Source organism: Poromitra crassiceps (genome assembly GCF_964638095.1).
Source record: "Poromitra crassiceps genome assembly, chromosome: 3".
Classification (NCBI taxonomy): domain Eukaryota; kingdom Metazoa; phylum Chordata; class Actinopteri; order Beryciformes; family Melamphaidae; genus Poromitra; species Poromitra crassiceps.
In genome coordinates this window covers 44,185,830-44,211,132 of record NC_139625.1, presented here as the reverse complement: position 1 = coordinate 44,211,132, position 25,303 = coordinate 44,185,830, and the positions used below count along the sequence as shown (strand labels likewise).

Below are 25,303 nucleotides of genomic sequence, written 5' to 3'. Positions count from 1 at the left end.
ACGTGTTGGTAAGGATTTTGAATTCTAACTACTCACAGCTGTTGTGTTTCTAACTTGGATTGTGGTTGTTTTGATTCATCAAAACTTTCAAAATCCTTACCACTGTATTGTACAGTCAACCTAGTGATATCATCTAGCAGCGCCCTAGTTGGTGAAAAGCTGAAATGTTGTTCATCTTTCTAGCAAATCTAGGACATTTCAGACTTGAAAGCAGTGTCCTGTCTTGTCTGAGGTGAAATGCAAATTAACTACAGTCACATGATCAAATGTTATTATCCTCTTTCAGGCCCAATCGACCTGGGCCTCAGCCCTGTGCAGATAGAGAACTTTTTCATCATGTTATTAGCAACATTTGTATGTTATAATGCTTCATCTAGAGTTCTAGCTGTTAGTTACTGTACTAATCTAGGCTGAATATGAGTTTCATTAAAAATACGATATATCAAATTTTTGAAAAATATGTCCAACCTGAAGTTCATCAGTGAATATTTTAAAAACACAAATTCACAATTATCAAACTCTTTAGGCCTATCCACCAGTAGTTTCAGAATCTGCTACAGAAGTGAACTAAAGAAATGGAACAAATCTCAACTTTCCACTGACAGCTGTAGGTGTGTCAATACACACTGGTGTGTGTCCTCACAATCAGTCTATACAGAGCACGCACGCACGTACAACTGGGTATAGGGGCTTACTACTTACTGTGGAGGACAAGTAAAGAGAAGACAGAGATCAAGAAACTCAAGATATTGCATGATATGCATTTCGTTCGAGATAATAAGACGTTTGAATGGCACCTAAATCCCAACAGGCTCTATTGATCTTCAATCCAATTGGTTTTTAGCCAGTTCGTCACTGCAGAGCTCAGCCAGCGTGGAAGTAGTTGAGACCATTGGCTGTATATTATGTGGATGACACGTTCCTACTTCCTACCGCTATGCAAAAGTGAAGCCAAAATATCATGTTTCCGCGAGTGGCCATCTTGCTTGTCTGACATAATTTGGGACCGGAGTCTGCACAGTAGAGTTGGGCTGAACCCCCTCAGCCATGGCGCCGTCTGGCAGAGGTTTGAGAGTATCACGGCTGTCAATTATCGTCAAACTATTTAAAAACAAACATATCAGAAAAATTTGCAATTGAACATACATCATCAGCGAGATAAGAACTAAAATGACAGAAACCATCTTTGGGAAAAATGGATTTGGCGTGTACTTTTTTAGTTTGGCTGATATCCCATCCGATAACATGGAGGGGGTGGGACTTATGACCTATACTGGAGCCAGCCACCAGAGGGCGATCGAGATATTTTGGCTTCACTTTTTGGGAGCTGCCATGATGTCCATATCTTATACAGTCAATGTCATGAAGAATATTGTACAGTGATGAGGACGGGATGAGGGTGAGATGTGGAACAGCAAATGGGGCAAAGAGATCATTCAAGAGGGACACATGGATTGAACTAAAGTAAATATATTTGTTGAATATATTTACTATCATTTTCAAATTTGCTCATCTCCATTGCCTCCAAATGTTGCCCACTAAGACACACAGATTCATACCTGAAGGCAGGTTAAGGCAGAAAATAAAAGGTAAATAGAAGGTTAGTCACAATATTTCTTACGTGGAATATTCATACTCTGTCACAATAAGACGGCCCAAATCAAAATGCATTAACAGCAGTGAAACATAAGGCTACATCATGTGGGAAAATTCTTCTTGTTTGAGTCATTTTCCTTTTGGAGCATTGAAATCCGTTGAAACGCTCCAGAGCTAGCATTCCTTCCACCGCTACATCTAAACAAAATACCGGTAGAAACATTTTGACCTGTTGGCTTCGTCAGTCACTTGGTTTGTTTGCTAGATACTGTAGCTATAGTCGGCTGTAGATAATCTTGATAGATAATCTTGTAGATAATCTTGGTGTGTAACATCTGAACTTAATACTTTGATCTTTTATTTTGGAGCGGTCGGTTAGCTGGCTGTCATGAGCTAGCTAGCTGGTTAGCGAGCCGGCTAGCTCGACAGAATATCGAGGCTAGGGATTTTGACCTGTGATGAACTTTTCATTTGGACATTTTGTTGCTTCTGAGTCAGTCTGCTCAGTGCTCCCGGGCTAGCTGGCGCTCTAGTCCTCGTCATGGTTGTACAGGATGTCGGCGGTTGTGTTTTTGCGGTGCGTGGGGGGCACCAGGTGGACGGGCAGATCGGTCGGCAGCTCGTAGCCTTCCAGCTTGATCTTGATGAGGTGCTGGGCGAGCGCGAACTCCTCGTCATCTAACATGCCGTCCCGGTCGCAGTCGGCCAGCTTCCAGATCTTCCCCAGGACGGTGTTGGGCAGCCGCGAGTTCATCATCTCCTTCTTGGCGTTGACGCCGGTGATCTTGCCATTGACAGGCATCAGCGTGTAGAAGATCTCGTCGTAGCGGTGCTTGTCGCGGTGGACGATCCAATCCTCAGCATCTGCCCCCGCGCTGATGCCCTCGCCGTAGCCCTGACCGAATGGCCCATCCTGGGAGCCCTCGAACGCCCCGCCCGACACCATGGCTGGCGGCGCCTTGGACTCCTCGTCCCGGATCATGGTCATCAGACCGGCGATCTTATTGGCCAGCATCTTATCCACCGACTCGATCAGCTTCATCTTCAGAGACGGGAACTTACTGAAGTCGTAGTGCTGCAGCTGGTCCTGTGGATACACAGACAGGAATGTGCACAGTTTAGACAACGAGTTTAGAAGCCAAGCAATAAGATGAAACTGCTTTTTTCACAACAGCACTGCAGCCATTTTGGACTAATAATGCCTATGCCAATAGACCCTTTTCGCAGCAACTATTTTGAGGTGGTAAAGCAGTAAGAAAAGCAGGGCAAACACAGGTGTAACCAATACCATTAATGATGGTTCCATTCCATTAAGGTGTTCTAGTCCCAGGGCCCTCATTGGTTACACCTGTGTTTACCCTACTTGTATACTCAAAATGGCTGCTGTGAAAAGGGCCTATGGAAAAATAGCACAGAACATGAGAGACACACCATGGTCCCTATCGTTGCATCGGCGCTGTTTCTAGGCCGAGCGGCTGGCGCAGCTCAAATCAGTGGGCGTGGACCAGCGCACTTGATATCGTCGTGCTGGCGCTAGACGCAGCCTCAACCATTACAACCACGCCTTTTAAGCGTAAAATTATGCACCGTCATGCTCATTGGATAACTGCAATAAACGAATCGCACGCTTGCCTTTTTAGCTCCAATTCCAGTGATCCCGCAAAACCAGACGAAAGCCAAACGCTCTGCCCCCCCCCCCTCCCTTCATCCAGTCTGTCTGTCTGACTGCATTATAGGCTATTATTCCATATTATTATGCTTCTCAAACCAATCTAACTGCAGTTTCAATACTGCAAGCATGTAAATACGCTACACTATAGCAAGATCAAAGTGAAAATAATGTACTAAACGCATCAGCTAGAAAAATATAGCCTATTAGATTGGTGAAAGTTTGTCCAGAAAGATATTGTTTTCTCTCCCCTGCTGCAGGTAGAATGATGCACATAAATATACCCTACATTATGTAAAGTCATTGCATAAATGTGTTTTTATTGTAAAACTAAATGTCAAGTAGGGCCAAGTTATTGGAGCGGACATCACAGTATAGCACATCACAGAAGCGCGTTCCGCTGTCACTTATCTAAATCACGTTAAACCCACAAGGGGTATATATAGGCTCAAGAAGACATATATGTTTCACATAGGGTGGTGTTTCATTTCGATGTTTTATTTGGTCCAATATTGAAATGTTCAACAATTGCAGGTTGTCTTACCATTACACATTATTTTAGATCTACCTTTTATATCTATTTCGGCTCATTTGGTTGCTATTTAGTAGCGAAATGGAGGACCCAATTGCATGCTGGGAGTGGACATTCACAGGCAGTCTGCTATTTCCTATGGGAAGCTGGGTGCTGCTATGTGTTGTGTCTGTTTGAGCGAGGGAGTCAGAGAGAGAGAGAGAAGGGTGACTCAGAGGCAGAAGAGCACTGGCGCACTGAATAGGCCTGGTTTCAGAGAGAGACAGAGAAGGGTGACAGGGGAGAGGCACAAGTGCACTGGCGCACTGAATAGGCCTGGTTTTCAAAGGCGCAAAGCGCTAAATTTACGGCAGGTGCGAAGATAGCAGTACGCCGGTATTTAAGGCCGACACGCCCACTTTGGCCCATTCTGGGACTGCGCCACGCCCATTCGGCCTAAAGCGCATTTGGCAGCGTAAAGCCATATTGATATCGTCCCAAAACAGGCGCAAGGCACGTTTTTTTGCGTTTAAGGCCCGTTTTAGCGCCGAAGGCTTGTGGGAGAATAGGGCCCCATGACTGAGAAGAACACATGCCATTTCAGTAGAGGTACAGTACTTAAGCATGGCACTTTGTCAGTGGGACGTTTTACTGGCGTAATTATGGTAGTCTCCTTCGATCCAAAATGGCGGAGGCGTAGCTCTGCTTCTGCGTGCTGATGTTGCAATGGAACAACCTATTAGCTTTCACTTCTTGGCAATGTCAGTTCTTTGGTTTAGAGTGGCAATAAAATGAAAAATAACTATTTATACACACAATATAATAAATTATATGATGTATTATTATTATCCACAAAACTGTAGTGCACAATATCAAAGCTAGCTAACTGCCATGGTGATGAGAGAGAGAGAGAGAGAGAGAAATGTAGAGGGAGAGGGAGAAAAGGTAATGTAGATTAAAATTAGCATAAATACAACTCCTGCATAAAAGAACAGACAAGATGTGATCTCATCAAATTACGACTTTAGAATCAAAACTGGAAAAATAAATCACATTGAGATGAGGAGAGTAGCCTGAGGGGCCACAGACTGACAGACTGGTTGGACTGCTCGTGTGTGTGACTGGCTGTGATTGACAGATCGGCTGTGCAGACGAATCCCTGAGGGCTCACACACACAAACACACGCGCACACACACCCCTACGCACGCACACACATGCGCGCACGCACACACACACACACACACACACACACACACACACACACACACACACACACACACACACACACACACACACACACACACACACACACACACACACACACACACTTTCCCTACATCAGGGTGCATTAAATTTAAAGTTGAGCTGAAATGAAAAATTGGGCATGGCGATAGTTCTGGCAGGTCACAAAGTCAAGCTCAGCTCAGAAACCCAGCCCACATCAGCTGATTTCCTTCCAGGCTTGCAATTGGCAAATCTCATACAGGGCGCACTATTCAAAGCTGCTTAATTTTCGCCTTCTTTTTTCAGCTTTAGGCCCACTTCATGTCGCTGCTGTTAGTGTCATGTCAAATATTCTGCTGGGTTATGCTGCGGGTACTTTATGCGGTTGCTCCCAGAGCCATGTACTGTATATAGAGGAGTCGCGACATCTCCATTCACTCCAATGGACCAGTTTTTTACTCTCAACAGTTCCGGGAAGTAAGGCTCTGGATTAAGCAGCACTGTCGAGTTGCAGCAAAATGGACAGTTTTGTTGTACTTATTTTTATTTATTTTATTTTATTTTATTCAAATTGTACATTATCAGCTTTGTTTTAGCATTCAAAAGTAGCGCGAGACCCATTCCTGGCTGTTCATTGGCTAATGAGTCACGCATTTTGGTCCTCCGCTGACACCACTCTCTCTTTAAATAGCTCTGGTTGCTCCTAGCTGTTCAAGTTGCACTGGTCTCAGTGAACTCTTGGGCTGCTAATTTCTGTTTCAAGAAGGCTTTGTCAAGGAAGAACCACACTGTTTCCGCGACACATGCCACGGCCGTTAACGATGCATCTCCTGCAAGGAGTGAGAGCCCGAACTCGCATTACTTCGAGCCAACAGGCGGTGATAATATCCAGTTCTCTCTAGGGGTCCACTTCAAGCATGGACAAAGGATTTCCATGCAGCATTTACAGCTTGGTCAAGGGATTGCCACCGCAACCCAAGCAAAGTATGCTGGGAGATGTAGTTTCTCCACTTCTCTAAGCTAAGTCTATTTGCATTGCTTTTGGTGCAAGCACGCATCATTATCATTATGGCTGGCTGGCTGAGCTTTATTTCGATTCATTGTACTGTAGCTGTGACTTAAGCATTATTCTGCTGTCTGCTGACATGCTGCTGCTTAGCTGGGCCTGTATTGTAAAGCTGTGACTACATTGGTTGTTGATTTATGGGTAAGGAACTTAAATGCAGCTCATTTTTAGTGAGAAGCCATTTTGTTGATTGATTTACTGTGCTCCCCAAGTATATCTCTGCTATATTCAACTGCATTTACATTTATACATTTTACATTTAATAGATTCACACTTCATTTCGCAAACTGTTTTGTATGCAGCTAATTGCATTCATGTTGTTGTTGGACATTGTAGGCCGTGTTGGGACCCATGAAAAAGTGCTTAGAAAATGAGTTTCGTTCCCATGTCATGGGCACTACTCATTCAATGCATTTTTTCATAGACAATACCCTTCTGGACTTTGGGTTAAAAGTTCTACTCATAATATCCTGCAGTATTTTGTCACAAGCCAGAAATGTATAAACAGTTTATAACCAAAAAACGAAAATCTTGTGCTGCTGTTTTTGCTTGTAAAATGTGTTTTTGGCAACACAAAATCTTTCTCAAATGTCATAAATGCTAAAATGCATATACTTAACATCTGAAACAAGTATTGGTGCCTTTAGTTTACTCATATGTGAATTTAGATCATGAAATGTAGCATATTTGTTAAAGAATATGCTTCAACTTAAGTGTTTGCCACACAGTACAATGAAACCTCCACAGTAAATTGTGCCAAAAGCTTATGTTTCATACATAGAAAATGTCTCAACCTACTGTGTAATGAAAGGTAGAAAAGAAAATCAGGGCACCTTGGACCAAAATGGCAGAAAATCTATCAAAATGTTACCACGCCCCCTAAATTGGAATGGACAAGACTAAAAATTAAAGTACTAGAGGTCAGAATTATTACAACATATGGTATGAAACATTTATTCAAATACCACAAAGTGTCACAGCATCTGTCATTTGTACACCCCCCCCCCCCCCCCCGCCAAGGAAATATATGAAAATACAAAATAGCATACAAATGCATCACAATAAAACCTTCTGTTGGCTGTGTAAGTAGTCTGTGCTGTTTGCATTTATGCATTGCATTTAACTGGATGTAGGCAGTGTGGCAATTCTTTAACAATTTAATAATTCTTGAACAAAACAAGCAGTAGGCCTACATAGTAACATGTTAGGTTACTCATCCCTATCACTTTCATCAGAGTCATCATCCCATGTACCTCTTTCTTCTGTTTCCTTTGACACATTTTCACAGTCCTGGCAGTGACATAAATCAGTGCAAGACAGTTTTGCAGCCATGCATGAACATCTTCCAGTTTCACATTTGCTTTTTTTACAATTACAGTGGACTACCTGCAACACACTATCAGGGGCAGGATTTCTAGTCATCCATGTTACTGTTAACTCCCCATCCTCCATGCCCCATCCATTGCCAATGGGTGAAGGAGCACACATCCTACTAGTCAGAGAACGTCTCATCACTGCTGCTTGGTAGTTTGCCCTTTTGCAATGTTGGTGGAGAGCATCACTTGTTGGGGGAATGGACAGTTCTGGCAAAGCTGATGATGCCGTACAAAATGATTTGTACCTTGCATCGTTCACGTTTTTGGCAGATGATTGGCCATACAGGTGGCACACATATTTGCTCAGTGTGTTGAAAGTTGACTGGTCAAGGTTAAAACTGCTGCCAATATTTGTGAACCCAGTCAGGTATTCTTCTTTCTGGCAAGCAAGAGAAAATGTCTTCCCTTTGCCCTTGCCATGAAAGGCACTGGTCGAGTCACAACCTGTGAAGGTATGGATGCCAATGAGTGCAGAACAAACACTGGTGCCAAGAGCTGCTGACACCTTAGCCACATCAATGATCCTCGTTCTGTTGCCTACTCCTGTGAAGAAATACAAGCTACACTGTAAATCTCTCTGCAGACTTACAGCAATCACTGCCACGTCAGTATCGGGGCTTTTGATGACTACAGTTTGGTGTTCTTGTGCAGCATGCTGTGCATGTACAAATACCCTAGTGTCATATTCCTCATGGTCACATGTCAGTTCTTGAACAGCAGTGACAGTTTGTGAACCCTCTTTTACGGAAACACAGTGACACAGTTCTCCATGTGCTATGTACAAGCTGAGGTCCCTGCCCAAAATGGTGAGGTCAGCATCTCGCCATGCAACATAAAGGAATTCTGCCAGTTCTGCTTTGTTTGTTCCATCTGATAGAAACTTTTTCCATTGCGTTGGTGCCTTTTGATCCCGTCCATAGATTTGCACCCGTTGTGTACCGACCCCAGCCCTACGTGACCGCTCTAGGTTCTTAATGCTAATTTTTGGATACTGGTCAATGACAAAGTCTATCCATGTACACTTGTGCTGCAGAGCTAATTTGAGCACATACTGTAGTACGTTTTCAGCCAATTCTCCAAAGGTAGCCGGTTTGGAACGAATGGCTTGAATGACTGCCATGCCATCGAAGAGAATAGCTCCATCTGACGGAACATTCAAATCCTCTGCTGTGGGAGGCCAGGGGCATTTCATCCCGGGAGTTTCATTCACAAGTCTCTTCAATATCAGTCCTGCACTGTACAGTGTCCTTGTGTGCTCTGTAGTTTGTCCAGATGTGTGTTCATTGTCACTTTCAGCTTGGCTTACCTCGGTTGACTCAGTTGTTGTCGTGTCTGATGGATGCGGTAGCCTGTCTAACAGTGAGTGTATCTGCTGATAATGTTTCAACAAAAACCAGTTCGGAGATGTTGCGCGTTGCAGGGCTGTGAAACACCAGCTGGGGGAAATCACGGGCCAACCGCTTTTTCAGTTTATCCTGCCTGCAAAATGAAAATATAGAAAAAGACGAGCACAAATGTATAAATAAAGGGATTTTTTTCACAATGAGAAACAAATACATTTAAACATACTGTCAGCCTTTCTTGTGAGCGAATAAATCAATAAAATGGAAACTTTTCAGTATGAAAGAGGTTCTTTTTTGTTTACTGAACTGTCAAGGACACAGTTACCTGTAGTCTGAAGCATCAATATCCTCATTCTTCTTAACGATGTCTATGAACTTCTTCCTTAGTTGGTTCATTTTCAGGATTTCTTGTTTATCGATAATCCTTTGACGGATGACTCGTTCGCAGAATATCTTGTAGCTGGCAGCAAAGGGTTGTTCATTTCTGAAAACACACACACGCAGACAAAAAAATACTTAACATGTGCAAAGAGGTCTGCTGTCAACATTGTATCTAAAGACAGACAAAATAGTATTTGTTGTAGGTCAAAGCCTTACTTTGAAATGTGCAGTGTTAATGCAATGTAATAACTCATACTTCATCTGTGGTTGCAGTATGTGTTGCCGTAGACTTTGACAAGGACCTTGTGTATTCTCTGTAACAGGACCTGTGGTAACGCACTTCCAGAGACACACAGTCTTTGTCTTTGATATGCAAAAGAACGCTAGAGTCTTCCTTCTTCTCAGCAGCCTTCCGCAACTGGCCTGAAAACAAAAAAAAGTTATAATCAGCTTTACTGTCAAATCACACATTTTATAATTAAAAAAAAGTGGGTGACATTTGTTTTTGTATCTTTTATCCATTGTATTGTTATTACAAGAAAAAAGAGGTGGGGGGGGGGGGGGCAAGGAGATCAAGGCAATAAAAGAAAATGCTCCCTCTCTCTGTGGGTGTGTGTGTGTGTGTGTGTGTGTGTGTGTGTGTGTGTGTGAGAGATAGAGAGAGAGAGGGGGGGGTCGCTTACCTGCAGACTGTCTCTGCTTGTGAAAGTTGATCCTTCTTCCGTTTTCCACCAACAGTAATATATTTGTCCACCTTTTTACAAATGATGCAGATGGCTGGAAGGACAGGGCCAGCAGAACGGACGGGCAAACCTGTCCGAGACCGAAGTTTCTTTCGGGGGGTTTCAGACGTGGCTCCGTCGGGGCCGATGCTGTCCGAGGCTGCGGCTGCATCTGGTTCTTCTTCTTCTTCCCCCTGCACCATCTGTGTGCAGCGTTTCTCAGCCAAACCCAAACGTCTTTTACAAATAAAGCGACGGTAACACGTCGCGTGAAATCCAGCGTCCTCGGGAACATGGTCAAAATCCACGTCCACGCAATGTTTAAAAGTTTCAGCGATAACTTTACTATCGCCGTCCAGACAAAGCCACTGTTTGACGACAGACCTGTAAGTGTCCCACCTTGTCTGGGTAAAATCCTGCACGTCCTCATTCTGTACTGACAAAAAGTGCATATAGCATCGTTTGGAGTCCTTTGATTCCCGGCTTTTACACACTTTTTTCCGCTGTTTTGGTTTATTTTTCCCCTCTTCGCTGCTTGAACTGGTGGTCGCCATGGCTCTAATGTTATTACGGCAAGGGAATAAAGCGGCTACGCGATTGGTCCACGTGACCAAAACCACACCACTCCCCTTGCACAGATTAGTACGCCTAGTAAGAAATAGTGCCGTCTTTGACCACTGATTATAAAAATACTGCAGGATAACACGAGTAGAACTTTTTTATTTGTACTTTCTACCTATAGATCTCTTTTATGGAGAAAAAAGTATGTAGTGCCCCTGTCGTGGGAACGGAAGTAAACGAAAATGCTAGTCACAATATGGCCTATTGTTAGTTGGCATATGCTGCACAATATGCTGCACACACGGGCTGGTTTCTTAGTGTCCTATAGTAGCCTATATGTTCCTTAAATTAATCAAATGCAGCTCATTGTATTATGTATCTGGGCACGGTGGCTCAGTGGTAGAGCTGTCGCCTCACAGTCAGAAGGTCCTGAGTTTGATTCTCGCCTGGGACACTGTGGGCGCTGTGGTTGTGTTCCCCCCCATATCTTCAGTGCCTACTGCCCAGGTGGGGTATCTCGTCGTAAGGGCCTTTCTCTCTGTGTGGAGTTTGCATGTTCTCCCCGTGCTCCCCCAGGGGGTTCCTCCGTATATAACCCCCCCACTAAAAACATGCAAAAGATCAGATCGTCATCGTCATCCGACCAGTGACGACAACATCCGAAGTTGGTCCCCGGGCGCTGTACGAGAAAGCGACCACTGCTCCTGGCCTGCCCCCCGGAGGAAAGGACATGCCTGGATGGGTTAAATGCAGAGGACACTTTTCACCGGCCACCGTCAGCATGAGTGTGTTGTGGCCGCATGCATGTATTGTGGTGTTCGTGTGACAATAAAAGACGGGCTTGTCCCGTTACGAGTACGAGAGAGAGAGAGTATCTGCTCATTCGAGAGAGCATTCTGCTCAACACCTTACCAAGAGTTGCAATGCAACTGCACCATGGCTGTCTCTTTCCATAGGTTAGATTCATTTAATGTTTAGGATTTTTCCCTTGTATTAAGATAATTTTTGTATCTTGCCGTACGTTCATTCAAGGATGGGCAGCATGCTGCTGAGCGCTCACCTTGAATGATAAGCAGCATGAACATTCGAGGGGAGTTGCAACAAGCTTGTTGTGTCACATAGGCTAAGTACTTCTACTTAGGGTGACGGTCTGGGTTGGCTCTGTAGTGGGGATTACGCACTCCCTGCTGATTCAGGACTCAAGCAGGGAGACATTTTGTTTTGGGGGTTTTCGCTCTCCCCACAGAATCTCTCGCTTGCTGCTTGGTTTCATAGGGAGCACCCTCAAGAGCAGAGCCCAACTCCCAATCTTTGAAGAATCGATGAATAGGCTTTCCTTCTTAAGTTGCACAGCTAGCTCCTCCTGCTGGCTCTTCCATGTAAGCACATTGAGAGCCAGGGAGGTTTGCCTGATATGGTCGTTTTGGGGGGTCTTTGCTGCTTCTCTTCCTGCCTCAGGCTTTCCATGCAACACATGGAATGGCAGGGAGCTCCCAGAACAGAGCCATGCTGCCAAATATAAATATTGCATATGGTAGCTAATAAAAGTTAATTTTGACTATAGTGGTCCTGACAGAAGTGACTTTTTTCTATTTTAGATCACATCCCTGGTTATACAGTGCACCAATTTAACAATGTATCCAAACAACAACAACAACAACAACAACAACAACAACACAGGTTTTTCCACAATTCTTCACATCAAAAGTTCATTCATCAAATTTCTACCCCATTTCAACCAATCAATTTTCATGGCGAGGAGAAGATTCTGAGCAGACAACATGACTGCATAGTGCCTACATGGGGAGACTTTTCCAGCCCATAAATGTTAATATACTTGGCCAATAAGTATGGAACATACAAAATAAAACGAACAGTAATGTCTTAATTTAATGTAGAATGCAAAGGACATGTAACTGGCTCATTAAACTCTCATTCCAGGAATATCGTTATTTACCGCGGCTCTTACCGCGGCTCGTCGGACACTAATCCCACATATTCCTACTTTCTAACGGTCAAATCAAACTCCTCCACACGCTATGCCCCGCCTCCCTGAAAACAAAACCTCTACCAAAAAATATAAATTTAAATTCTAGCCTGATGGATCAAGAGGACAAAACATCCTGACGAGTCAACACAGGAGCAGCTGAACGCTGTGTGTGTGTGTGTGTGTGTGTGTGTGTGTGTGTCTGTCTGTCTGTCTGTCTATCTCATCAGGGGAACCGAATGTTCTGTAACACCCAGTCTCCCTAATAGTCCAATAAATACAAGTGCTAACCAGGGAATAACACACACACCCATACGCGCACACACACGCGCACACACACACACACACACACACACACACACACACACACACACACACACACACACACACACACACACACACACACACACACACACACACACACACACACACACACACCTGCAGTGCAGCATCACTCTACAGGCCTGACTGTGAAAAGCTCGGGAACCAGCTGCAACGTGTGTGTATGTGTGTTCGTGTGTGTGTGTGACCACCCAGTGTTGTTGTTCTATCAGGATGTTCTAGCTGACTGACAGTGAGATCCGTGAGAGAAAAATTTATTTTGACGGAACTAAGATCACGAGTTCTGCCCAAGTTATAAAAGCAGATGGAATAAGGCAGATGACCCTCATCACAGGATGCTCTTATGAATGCACCTGCAGTTTGTTTATTTGTTTTTCCTGATTTTTCTTGCATTTTCTCACTTGGCCAGTTCCTCCTGCTGTCCCGGTCATTGCTCCACCCCATCTGCTGATCTGGGGTAGAGGCTGACATTTTCTCGGGATTCCCGTGGGTCCCGGGGGGTTTCTGCGGGATTGGGAGTCCTTTCACTATTCATCACATGATTTGGACGGGATGGGGAAAAAGTAAATTGGAGGGGATGGGAGCGGGAATCATGATAATAGTCTTTATACAATGTATAAATATGGCCAAATGCAGAGAACACAAATAAATAAAATAAATAAAAATAAAAATAGGAGCGGGATGGGACTGGAACGGGAGTCATTCTTCCGGGGATTAGGACGGGACAGGATTCTTTTTGTGGGAGTGGGATGGGACGGGAGTGAAAAAACACTCCCGTGTCACCCTCTAATCTGGGGAGAGCTGTAGACTAGCACATGCTTCCTCCGATACATGTGCAGTCGCAAGCTGCTTCTTTTCACCAGCAGGACATAGCGCTTGGGAGGATCACGCTATTCCCCCCAGTTGTCCTACCCCCTTAACAGACACCCCGACCGACCAGACGAGGTGCTAGTGCAGCAACCAGGACTCATACCCCACCAGTTTCCCACCCGCAGACACGGCCAATTGTGTCTGTAGGAACGTCTGACCAAGCCGGAGGTAACACTGCCGGGAATTTAACCCGGGTCTCCGCAGTGGTAGGCTTTTGACTCTACAGATGCCCCTGCACTTGTTATTTTAATTTGGTTAGTTTGGTTGCAGCAGGCGACGTGTCTGGTGTGTCCTGGCTCCAAGTTGAACAAGCATTTAGTAGCTCTGGGATCAGATGATAAGAGAGTATGTCTCCAGGGTCCTAAGTCCCCCCTCTCTCTCTACCTGCATCTTGGCCACGTTGGGGAAGTCTCCCGGGCTGATGTGGTGCTCTCTCTGGAGTGTGGTGTAGATCTCCGGCAGACGCATGATCAGCTCCTCCTTCTTCTTCTCCCGTCCAAACAGAGACGGCATCTCCTTCTTCAGGTAGCTGATGATGTAAGCATGGACCTGCAGGACAGACAGGAGGAGAGTTGATATTCACCTTATTCTTTGCCCATACAAGGACGCTTCTGCATGACGTCATTTTGTAATTGTCTTTTTCCGGTTTTAGACACGGAAGTAGATTACGCCTACCGTAGTCATTTTTAGACTTGCCAAAAAGCTGTTTTCAAGCAACAACAAAAAAAACTTTTAAAGTTTTAATATTTTTCGGGGGAGAACATAACATACTGTATATGTGACCAGTTTATCAGAATAACGCCTATTTGGAAATATTCAACGAGCAGCGAGGACTGGGAGCGCTGCCTGTGCTGGCTGGTCGGACTAGCTAGCTATCTGTCAAACCCTACTGTAGGCTAATGGCAGTGAGAAAACACTGTCGACCTGCTTTTGTAACTAACGTTAAATGCAGACCGGGTACAGCCATCGGCTCCTCGCAGCAGTAACGCTATGAACATGTAACTGAAGTTGGCCGCAGTGTAGCTTAATTCTGAATGTTGCCAAACTTCATTCATCATTATAGTGACGTTTTGTTTTGAAATTGGCTGCCAACTAGCGCTGAACCGGAAGAACAAATACAATTGCGTGTAACGCGGAAGAGAGAAAAATTAGGCGTGGTGAATAAAAATCTGCAGCATGAATTAAAAAACAAAGTTCTTGATAGTCTTGCACTTACACACACGAGACACAGTGTCTATGGTGACAGCATGAAGCTGTGCAGCAGTTTAACCCCCCCCCCCCCACACACACACACACACACTTGGCCTTCAGCCCCCCGCTGTCCAGCCTCGGCTGAGCTCCGTTCAACAACAACAATGTTTATACAACCATTTCCTCAATCACACCACTGACAGACAGACAGAGAGAGAGAGAGACAGAGACAGAGAGGGGGAGAGAGAGACAGGGGGAAGGAGAGACAGACAGATAGTGCGCTATAGCATAGAGTACAAACTTCATTTAAATGTCAAAATGCTCTGTGTGCCACAGAGATCCCACTTGCACACTGGTCCACATCTACTAAACAGCAAGTCTACTAAACGCCAAGTCTAAGGGCAGGGCAAGGGCAGCAAGCACACTTACTTTTTCTGTTTTATCATTCTTTCTTTCAGTTTTTCTTTCTTTCATTCTACATACAATATGTATTTTTGGTGTTTTATGTGAACCGCACTGTGTATGAAATATGCTATATCAATAAAGTTCGCCTTGCCTCATACTCCTGTATGGTAGTGTGTTACCGCCCGACACCAGGGAGGAGAAACGGCAGAGAAAGGAGTGATGAGGTGAGAGGAGGAACGGGAGTCAGGTCAGAAGGTAAAGTATGGAGCTGCTGATGGATGGAGGGAGGAGAGGAAGAGTTTGACTTAAGGAGGAAGGAATGCCCAAACTGCCCCTCGGCATTATGGGAGGTGAAAGGAAGGAAGGGAGGGGGAAAGGAGCGAGGTCAGACAGCATGTCAGGGCAGAGGGCCAGAGCACAGCCATGCCATTCGTCAATACCGGGTGGAAGGGGGGGTTTGGGGGCTGGGTGTCTGCTTTTTAGGGAGTTAAAAGTGGAAAGAGAGAGAGAGAGAAAGAGAGAGAGTGTGGAGCCAAACACTGGAGTCACCACTCATCACATCTGCTGATCTGTCAAAGGACAAGGTGGAAGAGACAGAGGTGGGGTGTGGAGCAGTAGCACAGGAGATAGCTGTCATCTGGGATTGGGAATTGCAAGGTTCCCGGTTCGAGGCTCGCTTCTTCCGGCAGCATGTCGAAGTGTCCTTGATCAAGACACTGAACCCCTAACTCATTCATTCATTCATTCATTTCCTATTTTACCAGGTAGATTATTGAGAACACATTCTCTTTTACAATAGCGACCTGGCCAAGAGGGCAGAGGGCATAGTAACTTCTCCCGACGAGCTGGTTAACGCCTTGCATGGCTGCCACCGTCAGTGTGTGAATGTGAGGTATTCATTGTAAAGTGCTTTGACTAGTCCACTAGAAAAGCGTTCTAGTAGGAATACAGTTGATTTACCATTTACAAAGTAAAAATCACACCCAGGTGTTGCAGTAAGAGGTGTAGGTTTGCAGAGGTCAGACCCTTCTCCCCCACCCTCCTCTCTCTGGCACTGTGTGTGCGTGGGTGCATGCGCGTATGCATGCGTGTGTGTGTGCATGTGTCTGTGCACGTGCGTGTGTGCATGCATGCATGGTTCACCGGCTTTTAGCCACAGCTTCCTTGTTGAGCCGGCGGAGGGGCCTAAACTACATTTCATGCTCACCTGAGGCTCACCGTTACGTCAGGCAGGACACACAGACACACGTCACTTATAGAAGTGGCTGCACCGCTTAAAAATACTTCATGACTGTAGGATTTTTCTTTCACTAAAGACCTTTTTACTTTTAGGCTATTCACTACATCTCAAAACAGACTCGTTACTCTGGGGAAATCATCAGCTGAATTTCAACATTTCCCCCCAGCATCAGACAGCTTCCATTCCGGAAGCAGCTGACCAAGAGCCAGATGCGATCGGCTGCTTGTTCAGCAAAGTGACACCACAAAGGAAGGAAAGTGACAGAGAGAGAAACAACAAGAGAGAGAATTAACGTTCATGATCTGAGCCGCAGACTCTTTAGACTGGGTCAATTTTCAAAAAATCGTAACCCCGAAGGCAAATCGTGTTAATTTATGGCATACATGTTTTTTAGGGGTATTGAAGGGTGCCGAGTTCAAATCTGCTGCTCAAAAATTGACAATAATGCCTCAAATGGCTGCCGCCACCAGGCTGAAATGTATTTATGTACATATCTTTTTAACTAAACAAGGTAGAAACTTGAATCAAATGTGCTTTTGTAGGTTTTCATATATGATGAATCCAATGCCATATCCTGTTTTGAGATCAAATGTGAAGAAACTGCTTGAAACTCATATAGAGTGAAAATGGACGTCTTTGAATAATTCGTCAACCAAATAAGATCCAGAAGCAGGTTGATCCTAGATGTCTAGGAATAATTTACTTACTTTGCAGTTTGTTTTTGAGATAAGTCCAATATGGAATGTCTGCCCCTCCCCCCCCAAACAAACACCTGCTTCACAACAGCACAACGTGATGGATCATGGGATCTCCTCCTACTGTATATGCTTTCAAACGTATGCTGCCATTCTTCTTCAGGTATGAGCATATTAACTACACAAGATGTGGTACTGTATACCTGGCTGAGATGCCTGTTCTCCCAACGGAGGTCCTCCTTGAGTTCCAAGAAGGCAACTTCGTAGTAAAACGCAGTGATCGATGCTTCAATCATATATCAGCGGCTGACCAAAGTACGGAATGGCTAACGCTACAGGAGAAAAGAGTGGAGGCTTAGTAGGTATCACCAGAATAGCATCTGCACTCAGTAGATGGATATTGTCATATAATCTGAGAAGGATCAGAGCTTCTAAGACAACAGCATGGACAATGAAGATGATGAGTACACACTAGCGAAAAGTAGAATGGAGAAAGACAGCTCTGATGTGGACTGGACAATAGCTATCTCATTGAAACAGCATGGTGTGTTTCAAGATGGTGGTGACACATTGAAGAACAGAATCAACAAGGATGTGGTCATGCCTAAGATTCAAGAATTGCTGCTTAGTAAAGAACACCTTTGACAGGCACAAGTGAAAGTCTTCGTGGACAAACATGAACCTCCAGATATAGTAACCAGCACCTGGATCTGAAATCACACATTTGAAAGAATAAGGCCAGGGCATTTGCCCCTTTGTATGAAGTTGTGCAACTTTCCAAGGGCAAGCAAAACACTATCAAAGTGGACAGGAACATTCTAAACACTCATAACAGCTTACAGAGCAGGGTGCAAGGTGAATCTGGAAAATACCCTCCTGCATGAACTCATGCCCATCTCAATAACTTTAGCCACAACTAATGGTAGTATACATTCCACCAACACCTTTGTGTTAGTAAACTACTGACAGAAGGCCAAACCTCAGCAAATGTTACACTTGAGGGGGCCCAGCTGCTGTGCTCATTGATGGCCAAGCACTCGTGATGACACTTGAAAAGCCGCCTGACATTAGAATTATAGACATATCGATATCAACAGAGAAATCCATCTGTAAGATGTATGGTGTGGCTGAGGTTGATACATGCAACGAAGCAAGAGTCAAGCTGTTCTGTAGAGGTTGTGCACAAGAGACTCTGCCACCAACCTCAGATGCAAAGTTTCACATGTGTTCACAGTATCAAGCAATTGTCTGGAACCAATAAGCTTACTTTTGGTCCGTTGGTCCGTTGGACCAATTTTCACATCACTAGCTAGGTTTGGGCCCGGGCCTAATAGCTTGGGACATAATATCATAATATAGGCATACCAAACTACTCATTTAAGAGTACTTATTACTGCTTACTTATTTAAGGGGCTCACCTCGAGCTTGGGCCCGAACATGTAGGGCCCGGGCCAGGCTAGGGCCTAGATTTGAGGCCCATGCATGCAGGGCTCTATTAGCTCACTTGCCACATCCTGATCTTCCTCCAGTTAACAGGATGGATGCACCTGGATGGACGTTTAGTGTCATGGCTAATCTCTCTCTGCCACCTATGCTGAAAGCGTGCAGGGAGATCTCAATGTGTCATTGTATCCCCCATACTGTATATGAAAACCTACAAAAGGGTTAGCATTAATAACCCCAAAGGTCATGTTAAAATCGTGTTAATTGATGGCATACAAGGTTTGTAGGGGTACTGAACTCAACTCTGCTGTATGCAAATATTTGCAAATTCTGGATCTTATTTGGTTGACAACTTATTCATCATTAAAACTACCATTTTCGCAATATACCGTAAATTCCGGACTATAAGCCGCACCTTTTTTCCCGTTTTTTGGCCTTTTTTGGCCCCTGCGGCTTATATAACGGTGCGGCTTATCTATGGATTTTTTCAAAAAAAAAAAAAAAAAAAAAATCTCTCTTTTTTAGCACTCTTTCTAACTATAAATCCTATATAACTATAATAAGTTTTAATTTCCTCTCTTGCCCTCTTTTCACCACACTGTATGACACTGTGTGCACTGTAAAAAACAACACAGGTGGTGTTGTGTTATGTTGTTTTGTTGAAATGTTAATAAATGGGAGCTTCCTCAAACAGCCATCTCTTTCCCGACAATCCCCTCTGTGCATGAACCCTTACATATGGTAATTAAACATTAAAACACAATTAAAAAAAAAAAACAAAAAAAAACATTAAAACACCCGCAGCTTATTGTCCGGTGCGGCTTATATAAGAAAAAAATAGTCAACTTTGCAGGTGCGGCTTATACACCGGTGCGGCTTATAGTCCGGAATTTACGGTATACAGTATGATATATTTCTTCACATTTGATCTCAAATCAGAATGGCATTGGATTCCCCATATATGAAAACCTACAAAAGCACATTTGATTCAAGTTTCTACCTTGTTTAGTCAAAAAGTTATGGACATAAATACATTTCAGCTCGCTGGTGGCGGCCATCTTGGATTTGAGGCATTATCGTCAATGTTTGAGCTGGCCATACAGCAGAATTGAACTCGGCACCCTTCAATACCCCTAAAAAAATGTATGCCATAAATTAACATGATTTGCCTTCATCACATTAAATAAGCACATTTTCAGAAATTCTGCCTACTAGTCTACTTTCTCATCTGGGATTCAGAGGAAGGGGACTCACTGAAAACACGCACGGCAGAGGAGGTGGTTGGGTTGAGGCAGAGGAGGTGGTTGGGTTGAGGCAGAGGAGGTGGTTGGGTTGAGGCATGAGCTCACTGAGGTTAGGGTTAGGTTATGGTCAAGGCTGTCGTAAAATTGTGAAAAAGTGAGGAGACGAGCCCATGAGAGTCAAGGAGAACACACATCAGGGACACAAAACAGGACGTAAAGCATGAAATGACGTGTTTTTAGAGAGTGCCTCAGAGGAACACTCAACAGAGTTTCGAACATTATAACTGACTTTTGGAGAATGACATGTACTCTTATACTTTGACTTAAGTCATGTATTTGAAACGGTACTTCAACTTCAACCACCAGAGTATATTTTTAGATTAGTATTTTCGCTTTTAGCCTACTTGAGTAAATGGTTTACTTCTACAACCTCTGGGAAGGGAAGGAAGTTTCAGAATAGAAAACAGCCATCAATCTGCTGCTGTTGTTGTTGTGAATGGAAACCATGAAGTAGAGGAAGTTTCCTCCAGGAAGCGGTTCTCCTCAGGAACAAAACAGAGAGGACGAACTGCCCACTTCAAAATCCTTCACGAGCCCAAAGACCTCAAACAACACAAAATGTATCAGCCAAAGCCACAGAGCAATAGCATCTCTCCCTCCACTGCTCACACATCTGATGAGGAAAGCCCACAATTCAGTGTTGAACCCATAATACCCTGTGCTCCCTGTAGTTGGTCAGATCATGTTGGAACTCCAGGTTTCCAGGTTTGGTTTGGAACAACCCCTTCTCTCTCCCAACTGGTCAAATCCTGATGTTTGGTCAGGACTCCTTGGCGTAAGTTTTTAACACACTGGGTACCCCTTTTTCATATTTTTTTAACGTGCAGGGTAGTCCAATAGACTTCTATAGAACTCCCACAACGTGCAGGGTAGCCCAATAGGACGAATCAGCGTGACGTCACTTGCCACCCAGAAATGCGGAACCCCGTGACAGTTAACTAGTATGAGTTGTGCCAAACAAACGTTATTATCTCAAAAACTATACATCACATCGCTTATATTTTTACATTCTGAGTGAGAGCAGAAATAGCTCAAGAGTTTGATGTATAATATATGCATGTCATGTTAAAGTTGTGTGAACTGTCGCAGTTTTTAAAATGTAAACAGGGTCAGCTGGCTAGAGTCAGACACTCGAGCCTCCCAAAGCTCGCGCTCCATAGGGTTCCATTGCCGTTGCCACCCAGTGACACGGTTTGTTTACCAAAATGCTGCTCGCCTGATCCCTTGTGTAGACTTCTATATATCTCCCCTCAACCAGACCTCAACGTGTATGTAGTCCAATACACTTATATCTCACCTTAGCCAGCCTGGCTCTCTTGATGAGGTCGTTGAGTTTGCGGAGTGCCGCGTTCCTCGGCAGACTCTGGATGTCTCTGAACAGATCCTGAGACTCTGCCTCAAACAGACGCCTGCAGGAGGAAGAGGACGACGAAGATATGCATGAATACGTATGATAACCAAACAAACAGGTGATGAATGAATGAATGAATGAATGAATTACCTGTTCTCGCTGTTCTGCAGCGGTTTGGCCCAGAAGGAGCCCAGGTAAACTCTCACCACCTCCGGAGTGTTGATCACCTTCCCCAGAGACCACATGAGGGCGCCGTACACCCGCATCAGCTGCTGGGTGTCCACCTGGTGTGTGTGTGTGTGTGTGTGTGGGGGGGGGGGGTAGGGGGGTTAGAACCTCATTGATCTTAAGCGGACATTTTCGTTTCATTTCATGTTCCTATGGGCTGAGAAAATTCTCCGACCTCCTGGGCTTAGGAAACATTTGAAAAGTCAAAGTCAAAAACCCATCGTCACTGAGTTAAAACCAAGGCTTTGGAAAGTCGAAACTTTGGAGACAGCGACAAATTGACAATTCTACAACAGCATGAGTGAATACTGGATTCTGATTGGCTAGCAACAGTGGTAAATAGGCCAACAATCTACAGTTCGGCTCCAACCGCAGTATCACTCCGCTCCCTGATGAATGAACTTAACATTTAGAAAGAACCTGGACGTGTCTGATATGTACTCCTCGTTCACACTATACGCCGAACAACGCTCAACCTAAGCTCACGCTGAACCCACAAGTTTAATTTAGGCGTCCTTGTTAACAGGCGAAGCCATTCACACCACCCGCGCGTGTCACGCCGAAGCCACGCTCACACCTTGCTCAAGCGATCGTTTAGGATTCACGCCTATTTTCCAAGTGTGACGCGTGAAGCTGCCAGACATGAAGTCAATGGGTGTTGTGGGAGGGTTCAAGTCAGTTCAGCTTGTGCCTGCTTCAAGCTTCAGTTCTACTTACGTTCGGCGTCCTGTGTGAACAAAGGCTAAAGCTGCCGTCACATGAGAAGTGATCTTCTCTTCTGTCACTGCGAGGTAGAGCGGAGAAGGTCTGCAGTGGGTAGGTGAAAGTTTAAACAGTTTGAACTTTGAGCGCAGCGCACGGTGGCAAATTTGAGCGGTGCGTGACACCAAGGGTAGCGCTGCCGCATAGTTGGGAGGCAACGTTCTGCCCATAGAAAACGGCACAGCGGGCACCAGCGTTTCCGTGCCGGTCAACGTGTCCAGCCAATTGGAATAAATTCCGGTCACATATTAGATCTGTGTTTATTGAACTTAAAAACAATTGATAGCAGGTTATAGCCTATAATCTCGATATTGCCGTAAATTCCCTGCACCAACCATGTTTCTATGACCGGTCATGCAAAAAATGCAAGCTTTGGGGTTAATTAATTTCTCTGTGCAGTTCGCAGTGGTGACTTTGATACAGCCTTGCATGCTGAGTCTCAGAAACGGCCCACAAATTCCCCAGAATTTGGAGCCCGCAGTGGAATTCGCAGGGTGTTGTCTGAGATGAGGAGTGAGAAAAACGAAAGAGTAGTCGCCTGAAAAAAGAAACCGTGGCAGTGCTCAACACGACGTAGCCTATTAAAAGAACAATGGCAAGAGCTTTCAGTTCTCAGATGAAGGCTAGAGGTATGTATGTATTCTTACCTTTTCTTCCAGTTTAAAGTTAAGCAAATAGTTGGAGCAAGTTGGAAAATCGCGTGTGACACGCGACGTGTCAATCAGCAGTAGTCTGCTTTTAATAACAGTATCGTCATTGACAACGTGAGACCCGCTTGGTTTCAGAAAATACTTTCAAAGTTTTGATTCATCTCTCTCTCTTTCTCTCTCTGCATGTTGATATGCAGGCGCGACATGCGGTATAGCCACACTCTCCACCTGTTGAGAGTTGAGAGCTGCTGACGCAGGCACACGCATTGCGTGTGCATAATTGTTAATTAGGCGTTTTGTTGTTTCTTTCATCTCATAACACACAGTAGCCTACACTATAACCTACACATAAAAATAATCATTTATGCTACTTAACTCATTGAGTGCCATGGACGAGTATGTTCGTCAATTGGTTTAGTAACGTAGAGTGCCAAGGACGAGTATGTTCGTCAATTGCGTTTTTTGACGGTGGGACGTGCATCAAAGCCAGATCCATCTCCTGTGAAAGTATGGTGGCTGTTGAATGTGTAAAAGCTATTTTAGGGACCCATTAGGTGGCGACAGTGCTCTCCAGATTAGAGAAAGGCCAGGAGAAAAGAGAGAAGAAGTAATGGGGAAACGGAAATCGCATCGATATGCGTGAAGCATAACGTTAGCTGTGCCTGTGAACAGCAGTCATCTGCTGCCACAATTGAGCCCCATCCGTGTCCGCTGCGATAGCCCCTCCATATGATTTAGTTGCCGACACCAGCCTCTTTCTGAAAAGTTACATTATTCTCAGCTGGGAGCAGGCGACAGGCTGTGAAAAAGCGGGGTGCAGCGGACTTTTCAGTGCAGAGCAAACGCACTCGCAGCAGAGCCCCAGAGAGACACTCCCACTCGGACTCCACTCGGAGGAGGAGGAGGAGGGGGGTGGGGCACGCAGGGCACTACAGCATACAACCATTGACACAGACCCAGGCAGCAGCAGGCTGATGCACAGAGACAGGCAAACAAGCTAGAATAGGCTATCTGATGCCCACCAGCAGTAAATCAAGACCAGGTGTAGGGTCTGCGCACGCAGGGGCCAGCGCTGCTGGTTGCAGCTACAAAATATTATTTGGCCAAACAAAATTCCTTTGTTTTCACTCTTTTATTGAAGGAAATTATTTTTGAGGTGTCACATTAGAAAATATTAGCTTCAGAGTCAATGATGTGCTTGAAATGCTTCCTTTCACAAAAGGCTGAATATCTCAGATTCTAAATTGAAACGTGTCTTTTTGCTCAAAACAACATATCTTCTCCGGCTCATAACTAAAGAACGGAAAATGGTATCATTAAACTTTTTTTTGCAGATGATAGAAGAGAGTCTCCTCGTTCTTTGTGCGTGTTCGGTGTTTACATAGTAATATCACACAATATTCTGTGGGCCTCGAGAAATCACTGAAAACGCTCTGAAACTCTGGCACTGGGAGCGTCCGTTCTCCAAAAGTGGCTGGCACTCAATGAGTTAATACAGTAGGAGGAGCTGCGTGGAAATGTAATTTGAGACCATTTTAATACAATTACAAATTGTGCTGTGAGGGGATTATTTTCACCAGATTTGGTGACCGGCAGATTTTAATTTGTCAGATTTGTATTCATTATAACGTTAAAAGTCCTGCAATTACCAGATAACGGAAACCCTAGCAGGTGCAGAGCTGTTTTACCGCAGATCATGTGTGGGCATTTGAGTTTTCAGTATCAGAATCAGAATAACTTTATTGATCCCTGAGGGGAAATTGAGTTATGCTATAGTTGCTCACACTCAGGTAGAGAAGAAGATAAACATAGAGACATTACACAAGCATAGCATAGGAATAGAACATAAAAAACCCCAATCAAAATCGAAGTTAGGTAGCCTATATACAATAAAGTGTCACAGTGCCTTCACCTACAATCCTTGTCAAGTACCATTTAATAAAAAATGTATAGTAACCATAATAATAATAATAATAATAATAATAATAATAATAATAATAATAATAATAATAATAATAATAATAATAATAATAAACAGTAAGGTGCATTAGGTCCAGTCAGTAAAAGAACATCCAACCGTAACAGTGTGGATTATCTGATTATTGCACAAATTACAGTATTTAGCAGTTATTGTTATTTGGGTAACATTTTCTATGAAGATCACATTTAGTGTATTATGAGGGCATTATGATGCAGCATAGATTATTTTAAATGCATGAAAATCCATTACACTTTACTTCCCCCTAGTCATAAAGCATTATGGATACAATGTAATTCACTATGAATGCCCTCATAATGCACTATGGATGTGGTCTTCATACAAAGTTTTACAGAGTTTTGGTTTCATGCCACAGATCATGTTGTCAGATTAAGTGCTATATTTGT

The 25,303-nt window shown here is 44.2% G+C and overlaps 1 protein-coding gene across 1 annotated transcript in view; it reads right to left on the bottom strand.

The window, feature by feature from the left end:
• Positions 1–368: 368 nt before the first annotated feature.
• The window catches only part of ehd4 (EH-domain containing 4), a 107,390-nt gene continuing 82,455 nt past the window's right edge, over positions 369–25,303 (bottom strand). Inside the window, exons 5-8 of the mRNA XM_083633513.1 lie at positions 21,429–21,562; positions 21,225–21,336; positions 14,034–14,198; positions 369–2,683 (exon numbers count right to left, since the gene is read on the bottom strand). Of these exons, the coding sequence (XP_083489639.1) occupies positions 2,126–2,683; positions 14,034–14,198; positions 21,225–21,336; positions 21,429–21,562 (969 nt within the window). The 3' untranslated portion in view covers positions 369–2,125. The remainder of the gene's footprint in view (positions 2,684–14,033; positions 14,199–21,224; positions 21,337–21,428; positions 21,563–25,303) is intronic.